Raw genomic sequence first — 23,904 nt, forward strand, 5'->3', positions numbered from 1 at the left:
TGAATGTGATGCTCCAGGAAGCCAATCTGAACCCTGCCCCATCCCCAGGATAGGTTTTAACATCCCTAAGCTTTCTCTTTGTCTTCAGAATTGACACACTGGGAAAAGGAGTAAATCAATGAATTCAATGATGGATCAAAGTCAGTTTCCGAGAACAAGGACTTCCCTGCATCCCCTCTAGGGCGGTGCACTCGCCAGCTCCCGGGGTGCTGTGTTTATAGGCTCTGAACTCAGGAGTGCACAGACTGCATCCAGGAGACCTAGTTCTCATGAGGAACGGGATGACTGACTCTGAAGTAGGTTTCTGTCCACAGTTGCATTACACATCACAGAAGGCTCTTCTTACAGACCAGGTTTCTGGCGCAGCTGTGAGCAGAACCCCAAAGCAGCCTTCCCTGAGATGTTTCTGCAAGTCACTGCTGGCGAAGGAGGTCAAGGAAAATGCAAGGGCCCTGATTTTAGCCCTAATCCTCAAGAGGAGTCAAAGAGACGAAGGCAAAGTGCTCAGAGCAGCGTCTGCCCTCACCAAGATTGCCATCATCCTCCACTGGAAAGGCCCTTTGGGACGGGGCAGTGTGGGGGAGGTTGCTGAATACCCTGTCCCGTACAGAGCAGTGGGAAGGACTAGGAGACTCAGCCTGGAGAACAGTAACCTCTGGGGGTCTGGGTGCTCCCATATCGGCAGGGCTGTCCTGCATCGGGGTCCTTGGCAGTGACTGCACACTCAGGGGGTAGAAGCAGCACCCTTACAGAGGGGTGGTCCTCTGAGGTAGAATCCAAACACAGTAAAGAGGCTTCTGTCCCAGGCACAGCTGTCTGGGGAAGCAGTGGGCCCATCACCAGAGCTGGCTGTCCCAGGGGGTGTGGATAGTGCCAGTCTCCAATAGCACTTCTGTTACCTGAGAGATGATGACCACCTTGCCAGTCTCAGCATCCACTGCCTGCACGAGCCCCGATACAGTGCCATTCCCGACGGCGAGGCCTCGTACCAGCCCGGCAGCGCTCACCAGAGCAACGCTCTCATTGCTGATGGAGAAAAGGATGTTGGACTGAGGCTGGGGGCCTCCCTCGGAAGTGACCTGAGCGGGGAGGGAACAGGGACGCATCAGTGCCCGTCATGCCAGGCAGCCCGCATCTTCCACTAGGAGAGCCAGGGCCCCAGTGCAGGCAGCTTCTGCTTTCTCCCAGTCACTGCATGCAGGGCCAGAGGCGGCGTGCCTGGAACTAGGTGGTGGCCTGCACTGGGGCTGGAGCAGGACATGGCCTCTTGGCTCCTACCTGCATTGTAGCCCCGATAAGCAGTGTCACCTTCCTGGGCATCAGCCTGAACGGAGGAAAGACCTGTGGGGAGACACAGGAGAGAAAGGACTGCTGTGCCCCAAGCTCGCAGCACCAAGCATAACTTACACGCTACATATTTCATGAGAGAAAAACTTGGGGCACGGACATCCACCCCTCTGTGAGCAGTGACCAGCAGGGCCCAGGGTCCTGGGCCAATGCTGGGGGCTGTCTCCCAGCCATTGGTCGAGGCTCCCTGGTTCTCTGGGGTTTGTTCTGCTGTTTGTGACTGTGCTTCACTTTCCCTAGACGTTAAACCCCACAAGCTTGGAGGGAAGGCAGCCGAGCCATCCCCTCAGAACAGCGGTTCTCAGTGTGTGGTGGCTGACCAGCAATGTCAGCAGCACCTGGGGACACATTAGCAATGCATACCCTCCAGCCACCTGGCCTACGGAGCCAGAGGTGGCCCCACTGTCTGCATCCTAGCATGCCCTCCGGATTAGCCTGGGAGGAGACTAGGGACGCCAGTGTCACTCTGTGGAGCAGGCAAAGCCCCCACCTGCTCCTCCTGCAACCTCTACAAGTGCCCACCTGGCAGGAGTAGGTGAGTGAGTGCAGGGTTGGCCAGGGTGCTACTTGTGTGGGAGTATCAGTCTCTGCAGCTGTGCTACTGATGGGCAGAAACAGTGAAATCCCATCTTTACTAAAAATACAAAAAAATTAGCTGGGCGTGGTGGTGGGTGCCTGTAATCTCAGCTACTTGGGAGGCTGAGGCAGAAGAATCCCTTGAACCCAGGAGGCAGAGGTTGCAGTGAGCCAAGATCGTATCACTGTACTCCAGCCTGGGCAACAAGAGTGAAACTCCATCTCCAAAAAAAAGGAACGAATTTTTCATCACCAGGAGAAGAAAGATATATATCCATCTAGAGACATAGATGGCACCCACCTGCTTTGAATCACAGATTAATGACGCTCACCAGCCCCCGCATGGCCCAGACACAGGGAGGATGCTTGCAGGGCTGACTGAATGTTGCTTCTGTGAATAGACTTGGAACAATGCCTGGGCCACAACTGCTGTAGCCTGTGGCTGCAGTGGGGCTCCTGTCATAACCTAACACCCCAAGACAGCCCCATACCACATATAAAGCCAGTGTGGGGACCTCAGAGCTCCCCTCATTCAGGAATCGCCTACTTCAGGAGTTCCCTTTATGACACCTCTGCTCGCACAGCCCCCATGAGAGGCGCCCACTGCCCTCGGAGCGCCTGTTCTAAGGCTTAGAGCCAATGGTTAAGGAGTTCTTCCACACATGAGCCAGCATCTGTCTAAGCTTCCGGCCAGTCAATGCTTTCTGGGAATGGTCCTGATATGTCCTCTTGCCATGTGATGAGGCACAGACCTTCTCTGAGCCACACAGTCCCCTCATGTCACAGAGGAAAAGTAAAGTCACTTGGCCCCCTCCCTCCAGTTCTGCCAGTCTAACTTTGCTGCCTCCAAGATCCTGGAGCTAGTGACAGCTACCTTTTGATGAGAGAAAATTGCTGTACACAGATTTTTATATGGCTTCTCCACAGTAGCTTTCTGAACTGTGACAAAAATTCCCAGCCTATCACTACACAGACACCCCCAACCCCCAGCACTGAGCGGATCCCATGTGGTGTGGGAAGAACCCGTCTTACTTCAATCTGTTGTGGGGCTGAGGTGATTCTCTGTCCGGCTTTATCAGTCACACTTGCGGTTAAACTGGTCTGGCCGATGGCCACACCGTGGACAAGAAATGTGGCAGTGTAGTTGTCAAGGGCTTCATCGAGGGCCCTGAAACAGAGGGAAGGGCTGGGACTTCTCTGAGACCAACCCATGGGAAAAGCTGCAGCTAGGGTCAGCACAGTCTCTGAGGTGCCTTCCTCTGACCCCCAGGAGGACTCACACCAATGTGACGATCGGGGAGGCTGCTCGGAGCTTCAGGTCCATGAAGGTGAAGTATTTGGCCAGGAAGGGCTTCCTGTGCAAGTCCAGCACACGGATGTATGCCTTCACTGTCTTCCCAATCTCTACCTGCATCATGGGGACAGAGGTTCAAGGGTGGCCTCCGAAAGACCAATCCTACCATCTATGGTGCCCCAGGACTTTCTGAGATAGCATCACCAACCTCACCCCACAGACCTGGGAATCAGGAAAGCCACCCAGTTTGACCTCTGGATTATCAGCCAGTCAGCAAATGAAAATTGATGAGGGGAATCTTGGGGATACTTAGAGGCATAAATTCCACTCCCTACTCTTAAATAACTAATACACTAATTAGTGTAGAACTAATTAGTGTAGTGTACACTAATTAGTGTAGCATCCAGTAGAACCTCAATAAAGGCTCACTGACTGAACAGCTCACACCTGGTAGTGTTTAACACAGTAAGAACCTTAGGAAATGGGAGTCAGAAATATACAGTAAAGAAACAGACAATTAGCAAACAGCAGTGGAAATAAGATTATAGGAGGAGTTTGTGAGTCAGGGCAGAGCATATTAGCTTCTTAAGGCGCCTAAGCCGCATGAACACTCCCATTTTAATTACCAGCCCTTCTATCTTCTCAGGAACCTGACCACAACCCTATGGAAGCCCAGTTTCAGTCACCTCAGATATTTGGAGTAATAAAAATTCCCTATCGATGTGAAAGATAAACCGAGATCTCTTCCTTGTCTCTTTTTGTAATGACACTTGGCACAGGTGAGTTGTACTCATTTGCCACTGAAACCCAAGAACCCAAAACCTATATTCTGGGAAGAAAATCCACGCTCAGCAAGGCGTGTGCCTGGCTGGCTAACAACCTACACCAGTCAGAAGACATGAATTCTCAGGTCACGGCTAATTTAGAGGCAACTTCAAGCAGCCGCATGGGGATGTCACCTGGGATGAAGTCCCTTATTGAAAGGACTCTGCACCCTCCACAGGGAGCAAAGGAGATGGGAGACAGTTCTGCAAGCTTACAGGGGGAGGGATGCAGACCCTAGGAGCAAAAGCAACGGCCATGGGGAACATTCCTCCCATACCCACCTCCCTCCCAGTTCCTGCAGGTCAGCTGAGGGGGACCCGTCATGAAGCTTCCACTGACCTTGTCAACCACACGGATGTACAGCTCCTGAATGTCTGACACGTAAACGACAGCCTTGGCCGGGGCCGGGAAGACAAGGCACAAGTCATGGATCATGATGGTGGATGAGCCCGGGAGCAAAGGGTGCACCTGCAAGATCGGGGTGGGGGTGGGGGGGTGCTGGGTTATGCAGCTGCAGGGCCCTCCTCTTCTCAGGTCCGTGAGCAGCGCCTCGCCCTCAGCACCAGCCTATTACCTCATGGGATGCCAGTTGCAGAGCCCGCCAGGCTAGCACTGGGAAGCAGTGGACAAGGGAAATTCTACCCCAAATAGTGCCCTGCCCACCTCTAGGCATGAGCCCCACTGCTGGCCAGGGGATGGGTTCGGGATGTAACACGTTAATGCCGGGCTGGATCTCACAGAGCATCGATCTCCACTTTGCATATTTTACAAAGAAAAGAAAATGGAAGCTGCTCCAAGGGGGGAAGTGAGCAGCTTTGGGAGGTGCAGCAACTTGAGGGCAGGGTGAGGGTGCAGTCCCAGGACACCACATCCTGAGCTGGCCATCTGTCGCTGCAGCCCTTGTGAAACCACAAGTCAGGGGCTGGCAGAAACGAGGCAGATGTTTTCCATTAGCAGTTGCACAGGAAGTCCCAAACAGACTGACTGAACTATAGGGGCTGAGAGTGGCCTGCAAAGCCATCCCAGCGTGAGCTCTGTGCAGCTCGTGCAACTCGCCCATCTTTGTGTCTCATCACAGCCCCAGCTCCGTGGGAAGCGGTGACTGCCAAGGCGTTGTGTGTGAATGAACAAATCAGAGCTAGTGTTTTCCAGCCTTTTCATTGCCAAAGACCTTTTTAACATTTATTTATTTTATTATTTTTAGAGGCAAGGTCTCACTCTGTCCCCAAGGCTGGAGTGCAGTGATGAGATCACAGCTCACTACAACCTCGAACTTCTGGGCTCAAGGCAAGAACCCACCTTTTAATCCTTTTCTCACTACCCGCTTTTAGGAATTCTACCTTCAAGACTCTCTCTCCAAGAAAGTGCATCACAATCACTCTTTCATGCTGCAAAAGATGGGCATTCACACACATACCATGTCTGTTTATGATGGACTTCACACAGCTTGTCTTGCTGCTTAGGCGTGTATTTCCCCCTGGGGGGGTCCTGGAGCTGGGCAGCCAGGGACAGGCCATGGAGCTGGTGGCTGAGTCCACCTGGTTGCCCCACTCCTCTATCTGGGCCTGGCTTTGTTGCTTGCTCTTTGTGGTCTCATATTTATAGGGTGGGGAGCAAGGGGTTTTAAAGTAAGCACTTCAGGTTTGCAAAGCTAGAGTTTCAATATTAAGAACCTACCAAATAATAATAATAATAATAATAATAATGATGTTTCTGACCCAAAGGAGACAACCAAACAGGATCACATCGCACCCAGGTGAAAACCCTTCAACAGCTGCCCAGTGCTCTGAGAATGAGCCCAAAGCCTTAGCATGCCCTGTAAAGTCTGGCATGGCCAGGCCCCTGCCTCTGCTCCAGATTCCATGCACATCACACTCCTCCACACTTATGCTTATGCTCCAGCCATGGGGGCCTTCTCTCCCACTCACACAGCCAGCTAGCTGCTACCTGCCTGCCTGCCTGCCTCCCGGCCTCACAGCCCACCTTAAAGACCTGGACTCTTTCCCCAGCCTCCACCTGCTGGCTCCAAGTCATCCTTCAGGCACAGGTCCAGGGTCCTTCCTCAGAACAGTCTTCCCTCATCCAGGTCAGCTCCTCCAGCGCCTCTGCTCCCTTCTCCGGGGGGCCGGACTTACGTGCCATAAGTGTTGATGGCCCCACAGTGCACTTGGCCTTCCCCTCCAGGCTGTCCCCAGCACTCACATACCCTCGGGACTCAGTCCCACATCTGGTACAGCCTAGCTCCCTATGCACATCTTGAATGAAGATCCAGAGCCTCTGCTCTAAGTAATTCTAGATAAGGTCATGGAATCTGGTGCTGCAGCCTGTTCAGCTTTACTGAGTAAAACCAGCTTTGATAAGACTTGGAAATTTTGAAAATCGCCTGCAAACCTCATGAATCTTCACTTATTTGGGAAGTGCTGATTCTGGTCCAACCTCTTCAATGTACAAATAAGGAAACTGAGGCCCAGATGATGGGACAGGGATGTGGTTTTGAAAAGGCAGAGCTGGGGATAGAACCAGATACCTCAATTCCCAGTTTAGGGTCCTCCCTCAACTCTCCACTTCCCAGGGGAATGGGGCTGGATGTCTCCTACAGCCAGAATGGAACTAGGGGGCTCGGGAGGCAGAGAGTGGACAAAAGCAAAGGCCAAGCTGAGAAAGGCCCAGGCCCATGGCTGGCTGGGGGCATGGAGGATCAATAAGCTGGCCTGAGCCGCACACATCACCTGTGTAATGAGTACATCAATACAGACTTTAAAAGCATGCCTGAGTTATTCCACACAATGACTTAGAGTAGATTAATAAAGATCCCAGAATGGATGTCATGCTTGTACTCCAAAACAATAGCTTTGTGACTCAAGCCACCGCCACATGAGCCTGGTATCAATATGGGCTGCGGAGCGGGGTCCAGGAGCCATCAGGTCTCTGGTTTTGCTGGGGCTGATTCTCCCCAGGTTATTACATTTCTCTCAAAGAAAACTCAATGAAAAATTACAGAGAGTAATGAGAACTTTCTTTGAGAACCCAATTTAAGGCTCCAACCTGAAACCCCTACAAAAGTTACTGCTGTCAGGAGTGGGCAGGTCCTTCACAATGTGAAGAAATTCCATGGTACTCCGACTGCGGAGCCCCACACAGGGAAACACAGGGCAATGTAGAGAAGGGCTTTTTCTCTTTTTCTTCTTCTTCAGAAGAACCATCTTGCACATTTTAAACAAAGACATAAAATGGCAGTAGGGAAATCAATTGCTCTTCCACTCGATTTCCCAGGGGATGGACATGTGGCCATCATCTCGAAGACTGGCCTGCCTCTCAGGCTGGTGCACAGTGGCTAAATGCACCCCACAGCGATGCTGTAAGGGGGCACCCAACAGGCCACCCTGGAGGCTTGGTTAATGGAGGGCACTTGGCTGCTAGCTGGTGGCAGAGCGGGACCTGCACCCACTCCTAACTGCACTGTGCATGCAGCTCACACCACACAGCTTCTCCGTGCATTCTGGATACATCTGCTTCCTGACTGACACACGGGAGAACGTTTGCAAGGAAAAGGAGGTGGTGGTTACCCATGCCCAAAATGAATTCTAATTTCTAAGTGTTGAAGGTGCCACTTGAGAACATTGTGAAACACTGAGCCAAGGGGAAAGTCCTGTCATCGAGTCAGAGATGAAAATGCGTCATTGCTCATTAAGACGCTGAGTGCAGCCAGAGGCAGCTCTGTGCACGTGGGGGCTGAAACTGTCACATACCTCAGAGCTTGCCAGACCCACGGCTCTGCCTGCATCATCTCGGCCCCCACTTCCTGGAGCCCTGATCACATTTTAGTCCTGTCCCTGACAGGTGGTGACTGCAGGGGAGAAGGGACCCTGCAGCTATTTCTGAACATCACCAGAGCCATCGGCTTCCATTTCCTGCAGGCTGCTTGTCAATGTCACGTGATGGGCCAGACAGTGCCATGTGAGTGTGCCCTTGATTACCCACCCTCAAGGCCAGCAGGGAGGACCTAAGCTCACACAAAAATCACAGGTAGTGTGGCCCTGGCCTGGACGCTGGATGACACTTCACACAGGGACCCGATCAGCCCTGTGACCTTCCCAAGGGCGAGGGCTGGGGACGTGCACCACTGTCCACAGATCAGTCTCAGGGAAACGGAGGATGCACCTGACTTCAGACTCCACAGCTGCCACCCACTCCCCCCTCATCCTGGATATGTGTCCTCGCCTGAACAATGGCCCCATGACTGGCTGCACCTCAAAGGACCCAGGAGATGGAGAGATACAACTGCAGCTCACAGGACCCAGGAGATGGAGAGACATAGCCACAGCTCATAGAAGCCGCCTCCAGCCCTGCTTCATTCCCTCCTGAATTCGCAGCACCCAGCACAGCACAGCACCTGGCACACGATAGGCACTCCAGCATCACTGAGTGCACGAGTTAATGAAACGTGTAAAGCGCTTAGCAGGTTCCCTCCCCTGCTCTGGTCATCTCATGGGTTCCGCCTGGAGGACTTGTTTGAAATGTAAAGAATCGTTGAGAAGAAGGACACCCTAGGTTTAAATAGGATAAACATGCCTATGTGCAAACCAGCCGAAAACAAAATAAAGACCCTAATAAGAGCATTTTGGGGCTGTGTGAGCAGAATTCATCACAGCCCTGCAAAGCCCACACCCATTGTGTGGGCATAAAAACCTTCACAGGACCCCTGCTGTGTGAGCCCCAGAGAGCCCCCCAGAGATACTCCGAAGCCACACATGCCTGCAAGCCATCCTTGCGTTCCAAATGTGTATCAATAAGAAGGAAAGAAATCCTTTCTGTGAGCTAACTGGGGAGTGCTGGGGGCTTGTCTGTCTCTGTGCTGCTGCTCAGCAGCTGGAAAAAGCCACAGCCACACATAGACATCCCTCAGAAACAGCCGCCTGCAACTGTTTCTGAAGCAACCAGGACCTGCTGCTGACGTCAGTGCTTCCTGGAAAATTCCTCCCCCAGGCTTCCGAATCAGGCCCAGAGGAACCAGGGCCTGATTTCCATTTGGAGTTGCGAGGATCTCTGGCATAAGTCCAAAATGAAGGGAGGTGAAGACCCCAGTGGGCAGGCCGCCTCCATGTAAGGAAACTTCTGGACCATAGCAGTTCACAAGGCCTGCTGTATGGGCTGCTGCTTGCCATAAGGGAGACTCATCCCGGGTCCTGCCTGCAATTGGCACTCTGTGCCACTCGACTAGCCCAGGGGCCAGTCTATAATCCAGAGAGAGAGAGTGCCAGAGCTCTCCTGTGGCCACCTGTAAAACAGAACTGCAGAGGCACTCTTAGAATCACAGCATTTTAGGATTCAACAGGGGTTTAAAGGTCTCCTGGGGAGACTTGACTCCCATGCTGGAATCCCACCTTGAGTCTTTAAGACAAGCGTCCCAGCTTCTGCTCAAATGCCTCCAGAGACAGGGAGCTTACTACTTAGAGACACAGCCTAGTCCATCACCAACCTCTAGGAACTCACAAGTCTACTCTCAAGGCTTGCAAAAAATGATAGGTGCAAGGTAAATGTGAATGAGTACGTGTCCCGGTTTCACTGGCACTGTACACATTTTCCCTAACTTTCTCGGTAATGAGGAAGTTTTTATTAATATCGAAAAGTAAATAAAACAAGGCATACGTCAAGCAGCCAGAATTAAGATGTGAGGTTCTCCTCACTTGCATGGCTGGAAGAAGAGCTGGGGAATTATTCTTTCTTCTATGAGGGGATAAGAACGCTTAGAGGACACTGCCTGTGGTCTCAGGCTCCTCGCCTCCTCCAGTGTCCTCCAACCACATGCCTGTTCCCAGGTGCTGAGGGCGTCCTGCCATCCAAGGGTCTGCCTCTGAGAAGAACAGGAACAGCGGGACTCCCTCCCCCTCTGAGGGACAGGGCTGAGAAAGTGTCTTCTCTACAAGACAGCTGGAGACCAAGGTCAAACACTGAAGGAAGGTTTTCAAAACCACCCCAAACACCAAACAACAAAACTGAATTAAAAAACTTTTTAAACAAGGGGTGTTTCACACAAAAACTATTTTCTCTTAAAAATCGGAAGCTCTTGCCTCACAGGCCCACACCCCCACATATCAAAAACCAGCTGGAGGTGCCAGTGCTGCAGGACAGTGTAAGGAGGCCACAGACCTCCCCATGAAACACACACACAGCTGTTTAGAATCTCTGGGATGATTACCAGGACACCCAGCAAATGAAGAAGTGTTTATCCAAGAAAATCCACTAAGACCTGGGAAGAACCACAAGGACCTGCAGTGTCTAAAATAAGATGCCCATCCTCCCTGACTCCTCAGCCCCAGCAAGGGGTGGCTCTATTCCAGACTGGTTCCTTCAAGATCACAGGGCTCCCTCACCCCCAGCTCTAAGAGGGGCAGTATGTCAGCTTTTCTTATCATGCCCCAGCTACTGCTTGCTGAGGCTGAATCCAAGGAAACTGGGCTGAGAGGTGGAGGCTCTTGTCTTCCACCCAAACCCCATTCGTGGGATGGAGGCTCTGCCTTGGGTGCAGCACCCATGAGAATACTGGGGTCCAGCCACCCTTCCCTGGCTCATGGGGTGGGGTTCCATGCAGAGAGAGGCCAGCCGAGGAACACTGGGGCAGTTGCCCCATTCACCAAGCGCCCAGCTCCTAACATACAGGTGTCACCAGACAGAGATGCACCACTGTGACCAGCACCATAGCTCCAGCTCAGTTTGCCTGGGAAAGCAGCAGGCAGAAAACAGAAAGTGTGAGTCACTCCCGAAGGAACTGACTTCATGTGCAACACAGTTCGGAGAAGTTCAAGCCTAAGCGCACTCTCCAAAACAGTGGAGGTTGTGCTGAAAGGCACCTGGAAGGCAACAGAGAGTCCCAGGCAGTGTGGGCTAGCTACACTGAGCTGGCAAGTCTGCCAGAGAGAAACGGAAACAGAGAGAGCTGGGAAGAGCTGTCCTGGGGTCAGAACAAACCTTAAACATCTAGGGAAAGGGTCTCTTCCAAGGATCCTAAACATGATTGGACTGGGTTGTGTAGGAATGTATGCCCCAGGGAATTACTGAAGACAATGGAGCAATCAGCCTCAATTAGTTGAGTGGTCAGTGAAAGATAGTCCAGAAAAAGCCCTGCAAAGGCCAAAATCACCCCAGAGTGACAAACGACATACCAAGGTATTGTCCCCTAAGAGCAATATCAGAGACTTCTTACTGGGGAAAAGGGGTGTGTGTGTGTCTTCAACAAAATAACACAGCCAGTTACTAAAGAAGTAAAAAAGCAAAATAACAATAACAAGCTCTAGTGTGGGGATGGGGATCAGTACCCAGAGTTTCTACAGTACATTACCTAAAATGTCCAGTTTCCAACAATTATAGGACATGAAAAAAAAAAAAAAAAAAAAACCAGGAAAATGTGACCCATACTCCAGGAAAAAGGCAGTGACAGAAACTGTCTGTAAGGGCTGCCAGAGATCAGATTCACCAGGCAAAGCATTCCAAGCAAACAATGGTGAAGGGAGTAAAGGAAGATTTGATAACAATGTCATAATCAAACAAAGAATATCAATAAAAACTTGATGATGGACTGTGGCTTACATTAGCAACATGAAAAAACAAAAACCTTAAAATAACATAATAAAAGCAGATGAAGAATCCTTCCAGCCATGAGCACAGCTAAGTCAATACTTGCAAGAGTAGGGAGAGGGTCAAGAGAGAAACAAAGAAAAATAGAGAAAGGTGAGACATCTTTTAAAAGCAATGTTCTTTATGGCTGTTATAGTGCTCCTTGTGGAATAATATTTTAATTTTAATTAAAGGACTGATGGAAAGGAAACCATTAGGTAACTAATAGTTTGTGGTCATGGAATAAGAATCACAAAGCTTTCATGAGAATGACTAAAGTTGTAGAATGAGTCAGAGAATCAAAGACCTTGCTAATTATAGCTGATGTGATTAAGTGCCAGCTTTTTTTTTTTTTTTTTAGAGACAGGGTCTAGGTTTCTCACTTAGGTCTATTGTCCAGGCTGGAGGATGACCACTGCTCAATGCACCCCTCAACCTCCTGGGCTCAAGTAATCCTCCTGCCTCAGATTCCTGTGTAGCTGGGACCACAGACCTGTGCTACCACGCTCAGCTAATTTTTGTTTTTTAAGTCAGGGTCTCACTCTGCCACCCAGGCTGGAGTGCAATGGTGGGATCTCAGCTCACTGCAACCTCTGCCTCCCAGGTTCAAGCAATTCTCCTACCTCAGTCTCCCGAGTAGCTGGGCTTACAGACCCCCACCACCACGCCTGACTCATTTTTGTATTTTTAGTAGAGACAGGGTTTCACCATATTGACCAGGCTGGTCTTGAACTCCTGACTTCATGGTCTGCCCACCTTGGCCTCCAAAAGTGCTGGGATTACAGGTGTGAGCCACTGCACATGGCCCTAGTTTTTTGATTTTTCTTTTTTTTTTTTTTCAGAGATGCGGGTCTCACTATATTATCCAGGCTGGTCTTAAACTCCTTGGCTCAAGTGATCCTCCTGCCTCCACCTCCCAAAGTTCTGGGATTCCAAGTGTGAGCCAGTGTACCCAACCAACTGCCAGCTTTTAAAATAATAAATTGATTAATCACAACAGCCCAGATGAGGAATGAAAACCAGCAGTGGGGACCGATGGCCCAAGCTTACCATGGCGACACCCCTGGCCTCCTGGTAGGCCACCTTGACAACATCTGCAGTGCTGGTGTTGAGGAAGAAGTAACCCGAGCCTTCCCTGACACGGAGCTCCACCTACAGGAAACAGATGCAGGGAGGGTTGGGCCACATGTGGGAGGGCAAGGGGGTCCCCGGTGGGTCTCTTCCAGGAAGGTGGCAGGGCAAGGGCTGTACCTGAACACCAGGGTGGTTGTAGATGGTCACCTCTTCCGGGCTCACCCTCACATCCTCCACCAGGATGAGCTCAATGGAGGCCGACACAGGCACCAGAGGGTCATGCTGAAGGGCAAGGGCAAGGCCATCAGATTCAGGAGGCCATGGTCAGGCTGCCCCTCAGGAAGAGCAGGCCCAAAGGCCCCAGGGCCTGGCCTTGCTGCTAGCCACATGCTCCGATACACCCCCGGTACTCCTGCGCCCAGTAGAAAAGCCACAGACCCTCTGAGGCCTCCCTTCAGCCTCCTGAGGTGGAGTGAGTTGCCGGTTCTTCCACTCCAGACCAAGGAGGGGGTTGGCAGCAGTCCCGCTTAGAAGACGTCACCCCACCCCCGCAAGCCTCAGTGGTGGACGACTCACACACACGTCCTGCCTTTCAGGATCTCACAGCAAAGGGCCAGCTTTGGAGTGTGTGGCAGACACACCACTGGGGTGGGGGATGGGGAGGCCACCATCAGGTCAGGCAGTGGGGGAGGGTCCCCTGGAAGAGTGGCCAAGGCCGGCTCCTAAGACAACAAGGATAGCCCTCAACCCCTAGGGTGGCACGTGACCCATTGAGCTCTGCTTCCCACCATGTTATCACACAAGGGAGCCACCCAGATCTGAGGCCCCCAAAGGGTCACATGTTCGAGCACCTTCTTGGGGCCACAGGTGTGCCAGGCACTCAGAGTGCAGCAACTGCCCACAGGGAGAAGTGACTCCAATGCATGGATGCAAGAGCCAAGAATGAGTTAATGACAGGAAGGTGTGCAGTGTGGGTGACAAGGACAAGGAGGCTGTCTGCAAGGGAGAGCAGCTCTCAGGGAGAAGAGATGGCAAGGGGAGGAAGCTGAGTGACTCAGCCACGGGTGGCGAAGTGGGGGTGTCAGCGCAAAGGGAGGAAGTGCAAAGTCCTGGGGGAACATGTTGAGGGGCAAAGGGAGGAAGTGCAAAGTCCTGGGGGAACATCAGGCAGGAGCCATGACGCTCCCCCACTCCCGATCAAGAGATTCCTGGTGCCAGTGAGGACTGAATCGTCAGAGACAGGCACAGGTGTGCCCCTTCAGTGACCACCTCCCTCCAGACTGGCCTCCCCAGTGCTGCCCCGTGGGGCCACAGACTCTTCCAAAGCTTGCTCCCAGGAGGGCAATAGAAGCACCTCATCCTGGCATTTAGGGACCCTGGGAATCCAGCCCCACCTTCCCCTTCCAGCCTGTACCTGCTGCCTCCACCTTATTCAAAACCTACATTTCCTTGTGGCCATACCTCCAATGAGGTGTCATTGGGAAGGGCTATTCTTGAGAAGCCCTTCTCATTCCCACCTCCAGTGTACCTATTGGTCCCTCTCCTGGGGTTCCCAAGAGGCTGGAGTGGGGGAGCAGCAGTTGAGCAGACAGTGGCTCAAGACATTGTGACACCTGGTGGAGTTTAAGCAGAAGTAGGAGGCTTGTCCCGCTACCCACGGCCCACCCACCACTGGGCCCTGGGAGATACCAGCTGCTTTGTTCTGGCAGCGCTGAGGTGGGACTCCTGGTAGCCAGTGGCGGTGGCAGTGATGGCTGTGGTTCCTGATGTCTCGTGAACCAAAATGGCCTGCAAACCTGAGACCAGGAAGAGGGAAGCCACCGTTGGATGTCTGCCCCATCAGCACCCACTCCCTCCTTCTGATTTGCAGTTTTGAATCTGAAAACAGGCAACCGAGTGTGTTGAAACTATGTGGACTTTAAGAGTTAACAGGCCCTAAGTGCAGATAATTAAGTTCCCACAGGCACTGGCCTGCCTTGGCAGGCTTCCTGGCTGGTCTCTGTTCTCCTGCCTGGACCATCGGGCTTGCGCCCAGCTCACCGTGCAGCTTCTTTTGGCCGCTCTCATCATCCTGGGACACCAGCTGCATGGGCAGCTCAGGCTCGATGCTGGCCAACAGTGGCCTGGTGGACTCCCACTGGATGCTCAGAGAGCTGAAGTTGTCGAACCGGCGGCCCTCCTGGTCGTAGGCGGCCAGGTCAAGCAGGGGGTTGCGGTGGCTGGAGACTGGGACCTGCAGGAAACATAGGTTAGATGCTTCGGCCACACCCAGGACTGGACCCGGACACTGACCACACAGTGCACCCTGAGGCTAGCAGCTGCTCTATGGGCTCTTGGGGGTGCTGGTGAGGGAATGGGATGAGCCAGAAAGCAATCCTCACTACTGCCACCCACCACTAAGGTACCCCCATGGCCTGTCCAAACTGGCCTCTGGCTCCAGACCACAGCTCTCGACTGGAAATGAGAACCACTAGGGGGCCTTCAGCAACGCTGGAAGCATTTCTGGCTGTCCCTACAGATGGGTCGGGGGTTGCCACTGGTATCTAGTCGGGAGAGGTCCATGATGCTGCTGAAACACCTTACAATACACGGGACAGCCTCCCCACAGGAACTGTCTGGCCCCAAGTGTCAACAGTGCTGAAGTTGGGAACCTCTACCCTGACCTACTACTGTGGGCAGGATGCTTTCCTTCCCCTCTGCCCTCACCTTTCCAAATGATTGCCATCCTCCGCCCAGGCACATATCAGTGCCTCTAGGATGGCGCCACTGATGGTTTCACAGGAATGCAGATTCCAACACCTAAGATATCCCAGAGCCACTGGGTTTGGACAGCTCCTTTCAAAGTGGATTTCTTGCCTGATCCTTAATGTCTCAGGGAAGTGAGACGGGTCATCCCCATGTGAAGGAAGCACAAGCTGAGGCCCAGGTAGGGAAAGGAGCTCATCCAAGGAGATTTGGGATGGAAGCTCCAGGCTGCAGGTCTAAATCCTGGATTCCCACCACTCTGCCGTGATCTCTCACTCCCCGAGCAGATTCTCCCCTTACAAACTGGGCTGAATCAAGCCTCATTCCTGCGGGCTATCCCTTCCTTCTCTGACCACATGGCATGGGGGCATTGTGGGCAGGGCCACAAAGCAGAGGCCAAGTGTATCTGACCCCACAGCTTGGATTGAGCCCCAGCTCCACCTCTCAGTGCCCAGGAAAGTTATGAACTCCCTGAGCCTCAGTTTCTCCAGCTATGATAAACAAAGCACAACCGAGCCCACCTTCTAGGATGTGGATTTAAATATGGGGACTGCAAGGTCATTTTAGAGAGCCTTCCTACATTCAGGTAGGAAAGGTGACGGCCATGAGCATCATTCACACACAGGGCCAGTTTTCTATTTGGCGTGGGATGGCAGGGGTGGGTGTTTGGGGGTGGTCCCGCAGGAATAACCACCCTTCTCTAACCCTCTGGCTAAAAGTACCGAGGCACTTGCTCTGGCCAGTGAAATGGGACTAATGGGAAGCTTCACTGCAAGATCCTGACCTGCCACGTTCCCTTTCTCTCCACTATGGCACCTGTCACGATCAACATGGTGGCTGCTCCACAGTTCATGTCTTGGAATGAAGATCACAATGAAACAAAACAGGGTCTCCCAGCCAACCAGAGAGGCTCATGCAGCATGGGCGAGAGATGAGCTTGTGCCACATGAAGCTATGGGATGTGGCCTTGTTTGCTGTGGCAGCCTGGCCAGGCTTAGCCTGCCTGACTGATACAGGCACTAAACACCCCACCTATACCATGAGGGCCCCTCCCAACTCCTTCTAGTTCTCTTGCCCCAAAAGAACACTTGATCCAAGCAGGCTACAAATTCTTAATGCATGCCCTGCTAAGAGCAGGCCGCACCATCAGCAGGCATCAGAGGTCTCATCATTATTCATAATATAGGAGCTGGGAGTGTGGGCAGGGGCTGCAGAAGCCTATCCCAGGTGCTCCATGGCTCCCCCAGATGCAACCCTGGCTGGAAAACCAATGTTCCTCCAGGGACGAACACTGACACCTGCCAAGCACACTTGCAAGCTGACTGGCCCATTTGAGGCAACAACATAAACCCCACGTTACAAACAGGGAGGCTGAGGTCCAGGGAAGTTAAATGACTTGTCCGTGGTCACACAAGTTTAGGGGTGGAACTCAGCTGGTCCAATTTTAAATCTCAAGGACCTCCCTGATCCAGTGTGGCCAATGCCTGGTGTCTCACCTGGGGATGGCCCCATTCATGCCCCTAATAAGTCTCATGCAACTGGTGCCCACTGACAGTGAGCAAGCCACACGCTGGAGGACCTGCTCAGAGGGCCAGGGTCAGGCTGAGCCTGGCTCCACCTTGTCACTCTGATCAGTCATTCCATTCCGGTGTCTCTCCTCACCAATAGTTTACTCTGCAAACACATCTTACGTGGCCTCTGAAGTTGGAGAGTATAAAATTACCTTGATCCTGCACCCAGGCTGCATTGCAGGGATTTATCTTTCTCGAAGTTCCCTAATGAGAGACCCTAAATTGCAGGGTCACGCCTGAATGGCTGGCTGGTGGCTCGGGAACCTGGGGACTGATGGATCACATGGCTACTCCAGCTTTGAGGTCCATTATTTTCTGGTAGCATCTATGATGCACAAAGCCAATTCAGAGGCAAGCCCTGCAGCGATCATCTTTAAGTTGAGAGAGACAACCCTGGGCTAGAGCAGAGGTCCTGGCCAACAGACAGACCAGGCACAACCCAGCCCCAACATGGCTCGCTCAGCTCACAGCCAACGCTAAGGACAGGGAAGATGCACATAGTTCTGATTCATTTTTCTTTGAAAATGAGAAGGCTGGGTCAAGACTGGAGTTGAATTGGCTGTCCCTGAGCTGAGCAGGATGCCTTTCCAGAGAGGATCTGCTCTCCAGTTCAGCTACTCCCTGCCCCGTTCTCCAGCAGCATCCCTGTGTGGCTTTTCCACCCATGAATCTGCAAGAGTCACAGGTGAAGACAGGAGTGGCACATGCACAGTGCATTCGCCGGTTCACTCATCCAGCACTCCTAGTTACTAAGCTCCTCCTATGAGCCAGGGTCTGCTCTAGGACTTACAAAGAATAAATGGAGTCAGCTCCACAGCGTTAGATTGTGGAGCTCGCACATGTCTTCCTCAGAGCCCTGCCTTGCTCCTCCTGAGCGGCCTCCTCCGTGCTCTGCTGCTGCCCAATTTCACTTCCCTTGCAGCACTTGCCACCTCCAATACAGCTTATTTGTGCATCTCCTGGTCTCCCTGTCATCTCTAGAAGGTAGGTTCCTTGCCTGTCCTGATTACCATGAAATCCAAAACCTAGACCTGTCTCTGGCACAGAGGACATGCTCCATAAGTACATGCTCAAGGAGTAAGGAGCCACCTTTTCACCTCCTCTGAGAAGGCGCTGGGGGCTGGTGCTGGCCAGAGGGTGTCCCACATCCCTTAGCCTGGACACACTCAGCACCCTGGGCTCTGAATGCACTAGGGACTAAGGCATGGATGCATCTCAAGTCCAAGGGGAGCAGACCTGTGGCTTCCCCATCCAGTCCTGCTGTTAAATGGACCCCCAAGGGTCTTTATTCCCCTCCCAACATTTACTTCTGAAACACAGCTCCCCCATGTCCCCCACATTGTGGGGATGCTGCAGCTGGTCACCTCTCCTTGGCAGCCCCCATGCCCGCCCTGACCCTACATACTCTGTCCATAGACAGCAAGCCCCACTTTAACACCCTCAAGGCACAGAAGATGAGATATTTTTTAACTACCAAGTGCCAAACAGAGACAGAGTGTGGAAGAGGACTTCCATGCTATCTTCACCTGGCACTGTCACTAGTAGCTGTGACTTTGTATGTCCCTCACCACTCCAAGCCATGTGTTCCCTGCATATAAAACACAAATGTAACCAGTGCCCTCACAGGGCCAGCTGTTGAGACAAAGGCAGTGCAGTGTAGAGCTATGTTCGTTACAATGCTCGGGACCATGGGCAAGGCCACCAATGTCCTCCTGCCCAAGCAGGTGGCACCCTTGCCTCCCGAGCATAGCCCACACTCACCACTTGCTTGTTCTGCTGCAGCAGCGGACAGGACAGGTCCAGCTGAGGGCTGGTGTAGACAGGCGCGAGGGTGAGCCTGGACGGTGGGGCACAGACGAACTTCACCACAGCAGGCTCCACCGCAGGGAAGGGGTTGGTGAGACTGGGCTTGTTCCCCACCGACAGGGCGATGACCTGGGAGGGCGCAGTGGGCAGTCAGACCCCCAAGCTTGAGTTCCTGCTCCTTTCTGAGCTGTGCTACGCCCCATCCCAGCTCCCTCTGACTCAGTTTTCTCCTCTGTAGGATGGGAGTAATGATGATACTCACACCACAGGATCTTAACAGAGACCCAGTGGCACACGGGTGAGAAAGCACTTTCTCAACACTTAAGAGACTCTCAGATGGGAGCCCACGTTCCCTCTGCAAACGTCAGCCAGAACTACTGGCTGCTCCTATCCCAGGGAAGAGGCAGACCTGGTGAGGCTTCATGGTTTCCCAGGACCCTAGGAAAACCCCATGGTCGCATTAGCAAATTCACAAGTTCAAGGATGCTTCAATGAGGAGTCCATATTGAGGTGAAAACACCCATGGAACGAGAGATAGACGTGGGAAGTGCGTGCTGCAGAATGACTGGGGAAGCAAGTCAGATAGGAGCTCTGCGGGACAACGCCCAGGAGGAGCTGAAGCCTGCCCTCCACCTCCTCATGCTCTGTGCTCCATGGGCTGCTGCAGAGAGGGAAATCCAGGGTTCAAGAAAAGAGGGAAACCTGTCTGCCTGGAGAGCTGGGACCTCAGAAATCATATCTGACCTCCTCTTCTCTGGAGCACCACAGCTCAGGGCCCATCTTGAGGGAGGGCCCTCAGCCTCCTCAGATGACATGCACTTTGTGGAGGACACGAGCCCCCACCCCTCCTGACCATGAGGTAGGACCAAGGGCAGTGGCCTCCCTGACTCTACACAGGCTTTCTGTCTGGAGCCGGCGCCCCACTTGAGGGAGCCACAGAGCCCTGGATGGGGAGGGCCCTAGAGGTAACCCTACTTGGGGGGTCAAACTCCTACAGCCCTGGGAGGGGACAGGGATGGTGGGGTCATGCCAGGGATAGGAAATGTATCCAACTTAATTCATGAGGAATTTTATTCTTATTGTACTATTTTCTATGATGTTGTTATTATTCCTGTTATTTTATTGTTTTTCCAAAACCACTCCAATGGAGAGTGAGACCTATCACTGGGCATCTTTTCTGGCCATACCAGGGCAGCTGTGGCATGGCTGATGCCATAAGGGCATCATGGGAAGCATGCATGTGCGTTTTATTGCCAACTGATATTCTCTGTCCTGTTACACATGCAGGAATATCCTTCACTTCCCAAAGAAACGGGCTGTCTCCCATCCTCCTGCTTCCCGCCAAACACCCCTTTTGCTTTGGGCTCCCTGACTTGGAAATGGAGCAGTAGATGCCCACCAGGAGTCCCAGGAGCTCTCAGCCCACCCTCCCCAGGGAAGGAGTGCCAGGCCCCAGGGCGCCTAAACAGCAAGATGACCTCCAGCCAGCCAGCCAGCATGTGGGGATTCAGGTCACACATATGTTTTGTCTGGTCTCCTCAGCCTCTTAAGCTTTTAGTTTTCAGCATTAAAAAACTTAAGAGATTACCCATGCCAAAAAATATTGTGATTTCCAGGTTATCCTCAAGAACCAACAAGGTGTGTCAAACCTGAGTCTATAGCCTCATTCATTTACAACCCTGGAGACATTGGACTTGTGATCCCCGATATTAAAGCCTCCAGCTCTGGTTTGATTAGTCGGTGATGCTGAAGCCCATGGAGGTGGCAAGCCACCCGACTGACCTGCTCTATGAAAGCTGGCATAGTGGGAGGTCCTCACTGCTGAACCTGCCTGGTGTTCATTCGGTCATTCCACCTTACCATGCCTCAGTTTGACTGTCTGTAAAATGGGTACAATCGGAGTGGCTGTCTCTCAGGGTTACTCCAAGGATGAAATAAAACAATACTCAGAGAGTCATTTTCCACCCTTGCCTTAGGGCAAGGAGGGTCTGTGGCGGCTGCCCACTCACCTGCTCACCCAAGGCCTGGCATGTCACAAGGATCCAGTGTTGCTGATAATTCCGGGAGGAATGGGGGGCAAAGAGAGCCAGGCTGACGCTGCCAGTGTCCTCAGAGGTGACGTTCTGGAAGAACTTGGAAGGCTCGAGGATCCAAGGTCTGGGACCTCCTTCAAACAGCATCTCCTTTGAGGAGCCCAGGGTTACCAAGGCAACTGAGGAGGGATCCACAGCCTGGGGATGGAAAAGACAGAAGACTTGGCATTCTTTTAAGGCAGCACCGGCAGGAGCCGGGCATCCCAGCCCCGCATCCTCACCCTGCTTGTGGGGGCCGGTGGTCAGGCAAGCCCCGTCTTCCGTTTGAAACTCGTTCTCCTCATCTGCAGCACTCATAGGGATCGTTGCAAAGATCAAGAGGAGTGGGGTGTAAACAGAATTAAGCCCTCACTCTGACAGACTGATGGAGGATGTACATGGATTTGCCTCTTTTGTAAAACAATCTGGTAAAAGCCTTGAAAACGCCCACAGCCCTGGAACCCAGGAACTCCCCATCTAGAACCTAACCTAATAACACAATACAGAAACATGTCAATGCACAGACAGATGTTCATCACGCTATTATTTCCCACAGCAAATAACCAACAACAATCTACAATCCAGCACAAGGAACTCAGTTCTCATGGTGTTTCCCAATGACAGAACCTTATGCAGGTCCCCAAAGCAGTCTTTACAGAGATCTACAAGCACAGGATATAAACCTGATGGTGCAGTTTAATCACAACCATGTTACTGTAAAAAGCATAAAACCGGGCCAGGCATGGTGGCTCACACCTGTAATCCCAGCACTTTGGGAGGCCAAGGCGGGTGGATCACCTGAGGTCAGGAGTTTGAGAGCAGCCTGGCCAACATCATGAAACCCTGTCTCTACTAAAAATATAAAAAATTAGCCAAGTGTGGTGGTGGGTACCTGTAATCCAAGCTACTAGGGAGGCTAAGGCAGGAGAATCGCTTGAACCCAGGAGGCAGAGGTTGCAGTGAACTGAGATCAGGCCACTGCACTCCAGCCTGGGCAACAAGAGAAAAACTCCATCTTACAAAAAAAAAAAAAAAAGGCATAAAACCATCCTAAAGAGATATCTGCCAGGTGACCAAGATATCTGTATGATGTCCTAGCTGGCATCATTGTCAGTGGTCTGTTCTCTTCCTTCTGAGCCACCGGGCTTCCCACATTTTGTACCAGGTATGCACAAGCATCAAGGGCAGGTCTTGTGGCACCTAGAACCATGCTTGGCACATAGTAGGCGCTCAACAATTATTTGGTGAAAGTGAGTTGGCAAGTAAAACTGTGGAGTCCTTAAAGTATCCAGTAAACAAAGGAATAATTAAAGTAATATGTCACACAAAGCCCTCATTTCCTCCACGACCTAGGGCAACCATGGTGCCAAGGGTCCCATGACCTCCCAATATGGGCAATGGCAGTGCTTAGATTGTGTAACAGGGTGTCATTCCCACCCAACCTCCAGGAAGACGTGGGGACTCCACAGGAGGATTCCTCACTCCAGTGACACAGCAGGGGTACAGAGAGCAGTGATTCACTCTGAGGGGTCCTGCAGCCCTGCTCCTTGACTCTCACCCAACTGCGCTCACCTCCCACTGCAGAGGATCTCACTGTGGTGACTGTCAAGTCTTCACTTATCAATCTACTCTACCCTCAAACAGTTGCCATGTGTCCCTTCCTAAGACACAGACCTGACCATGTCTCTTGTGTATTAAACTATTCCACAGCGCCCACAGCCCTCGGAATACAGGCTCAGCTTCTGTCCTGGGACTTGGGATCTCCCAACCTGGCCCCAGTCCCAACATCAGACTACTGGCATCTTTCCAGAGAGCCATGCTCAGCTGTCCCCAGGCCTTTGCAAAAGCTACCCTCCTGCCTTTATCCCTAATCACTTAGGCGACCCCTCCTCACACCACAGGGCTCAGCACACTGGTCTACAGAATGCCCTGCTTCCTCCCCAACCCAGTGCCGACCTGCGGCCCAGGTCACTCTTCTCTGGCCCCCACCTCACCTGGTGCTCCTCACCCTGAAGGAGCTTCATGGCTTGGGGGTCTCCCCGATCAGGCTATGGGCTCGTGGAGGGTAGGGTGTGTCTGTTTCCTTCTGCATCCGTGGCATGATCTTAACCACATGAAGGAAAAATCTTATAAGAAAAATATTCCCAGGCTGGACACGGTGGCTCACACCTGTAACACCAACAGTTTGGTAGGCCGAGGTAGGCAGATCACGAGGTCAAGAGATCGAGATCATTCTGGCCAACATGGTGAAACCCTGCCTCTACTAAAACTACAAAAATTAGCCAGGCGTGGTGGCGCACACCTGTAGTCCCAGCTACTTGGGAGGCTGAGGCAAGAGAATCGCTTGAACCTAGGAGGTGGAGGTTGCAGTGAGCCAAAATTGTACCACTGCACTCCAGTGTGTGACAAAGCAAGACTACTCCCCACCCACAAAAAACCTCTTACCACATCTGCACACAGTGGAAGGGTCATGCTAGCTCTCTGGGTTATTTTCTAAGGGCACTAATCCCAGCTGTGAAGCTTCTGCCCTCATGATCTAGTTACTCCTCAAAGGCCTCAGTTCCTACTGCTGTGGGGATCAGCATTTAAACATATGTATTTGGGGACACACAAACATCCAAATTATGGCTATCTATAAGTAAGGAAGCTCTCAACAGTCACCAAAATCTGCTGGTGCCTTGACTTGGGACTTCCCAGATCATGAACTGCAAGAAATAAATTTTTGTTGTTTATAAGCCATCCAGTCCAAGGTATTTTGTTAAGGTGACCTGAACAGACTATGACGCTTTTCAAATGAGAATTCTGTACTTTTGACTTTGTTTTTCATTACGAACATTTTTTGAATCTGATATAGGTTATCAACGGTCTCTGGGCATCCCTCCCTGCACACATGTGCTCACACACAAACAATTCCAAGGAGCCTGTGGTGCCCCTGTTGAAACCCATCCCCAGACTCCACCTTCTACAGAGCCAGGCGGGG

At 52.2% G+C, this 23,904-nt stretch overlaps 1 protein-coding gene across 1 annotated transcript in view; it reads right to left on the reverse strand.

Annotated features, from left to right (window-relative positions):
* NUP210 (nucleoporin 210) overlaps positions 1–23,904 on the reverse strand; it is a 99,883-nt gene that overhangs the window by 22,386 nt on the left and 53,593 nt on the right. The window contains exons 15-25 of the mRNA XM_021675727.2: positions 20,862–21,083; positions 18,808–18,981; positions 14,771–14,963; positions 14,420–14,526; positions 12,908–13,012; positions 12,707–12,808; positions 4,382–4,510; positions 3,204–3,331; positions 2,956–3,091; positions 1,279–1,341; positions 900–1,079 (exon numbers count right to left, since the gene is read on the reverse strand). Of these exons, the coding sequence (XP_021531402.2) occupies positions 900–1,079; positions 1,279–1,341; positions 2,956–3,091; positions 3,204–3,331; positions 4,382–4,510; positions 12,707–12,808; positions 12,908–13,012; positions 14,420–14,526; positions 14,771–14,963; positions 18,808–18,981; positions 20,862–21,083 (1,539 nt within the window). The remainder of the gene's footprint in view (positions 1–899; positions 1,080–1,278; positions 1,342–2,955; positions 3,092–3,203; positions 3,332–4,381; positions 4,511–12,706; positions 12,809–12,907; positions 13,013–14,419; positions 14,527–14,770; positions 14,964–18,807; positions 18,982–20,861; positions 21,084–23,904) is intronic.

This window comes from Aotus nancymaae, unplaced genomic scaffold, assembly GCF_030222135.1.
Source record: "Aotus nancymaae isolate 86718 unplaced genomic scaffold, 86718_ANA_hifiasm-v0.15.2.pri h1tg000046l, whole genome shotgun sequence".
Taxonomy (NCBI): Eukaryota; Metazoa; Chordata; class Mammalia; order Primates; family Aotidae; genus Aotus; species Aotus nancymaae.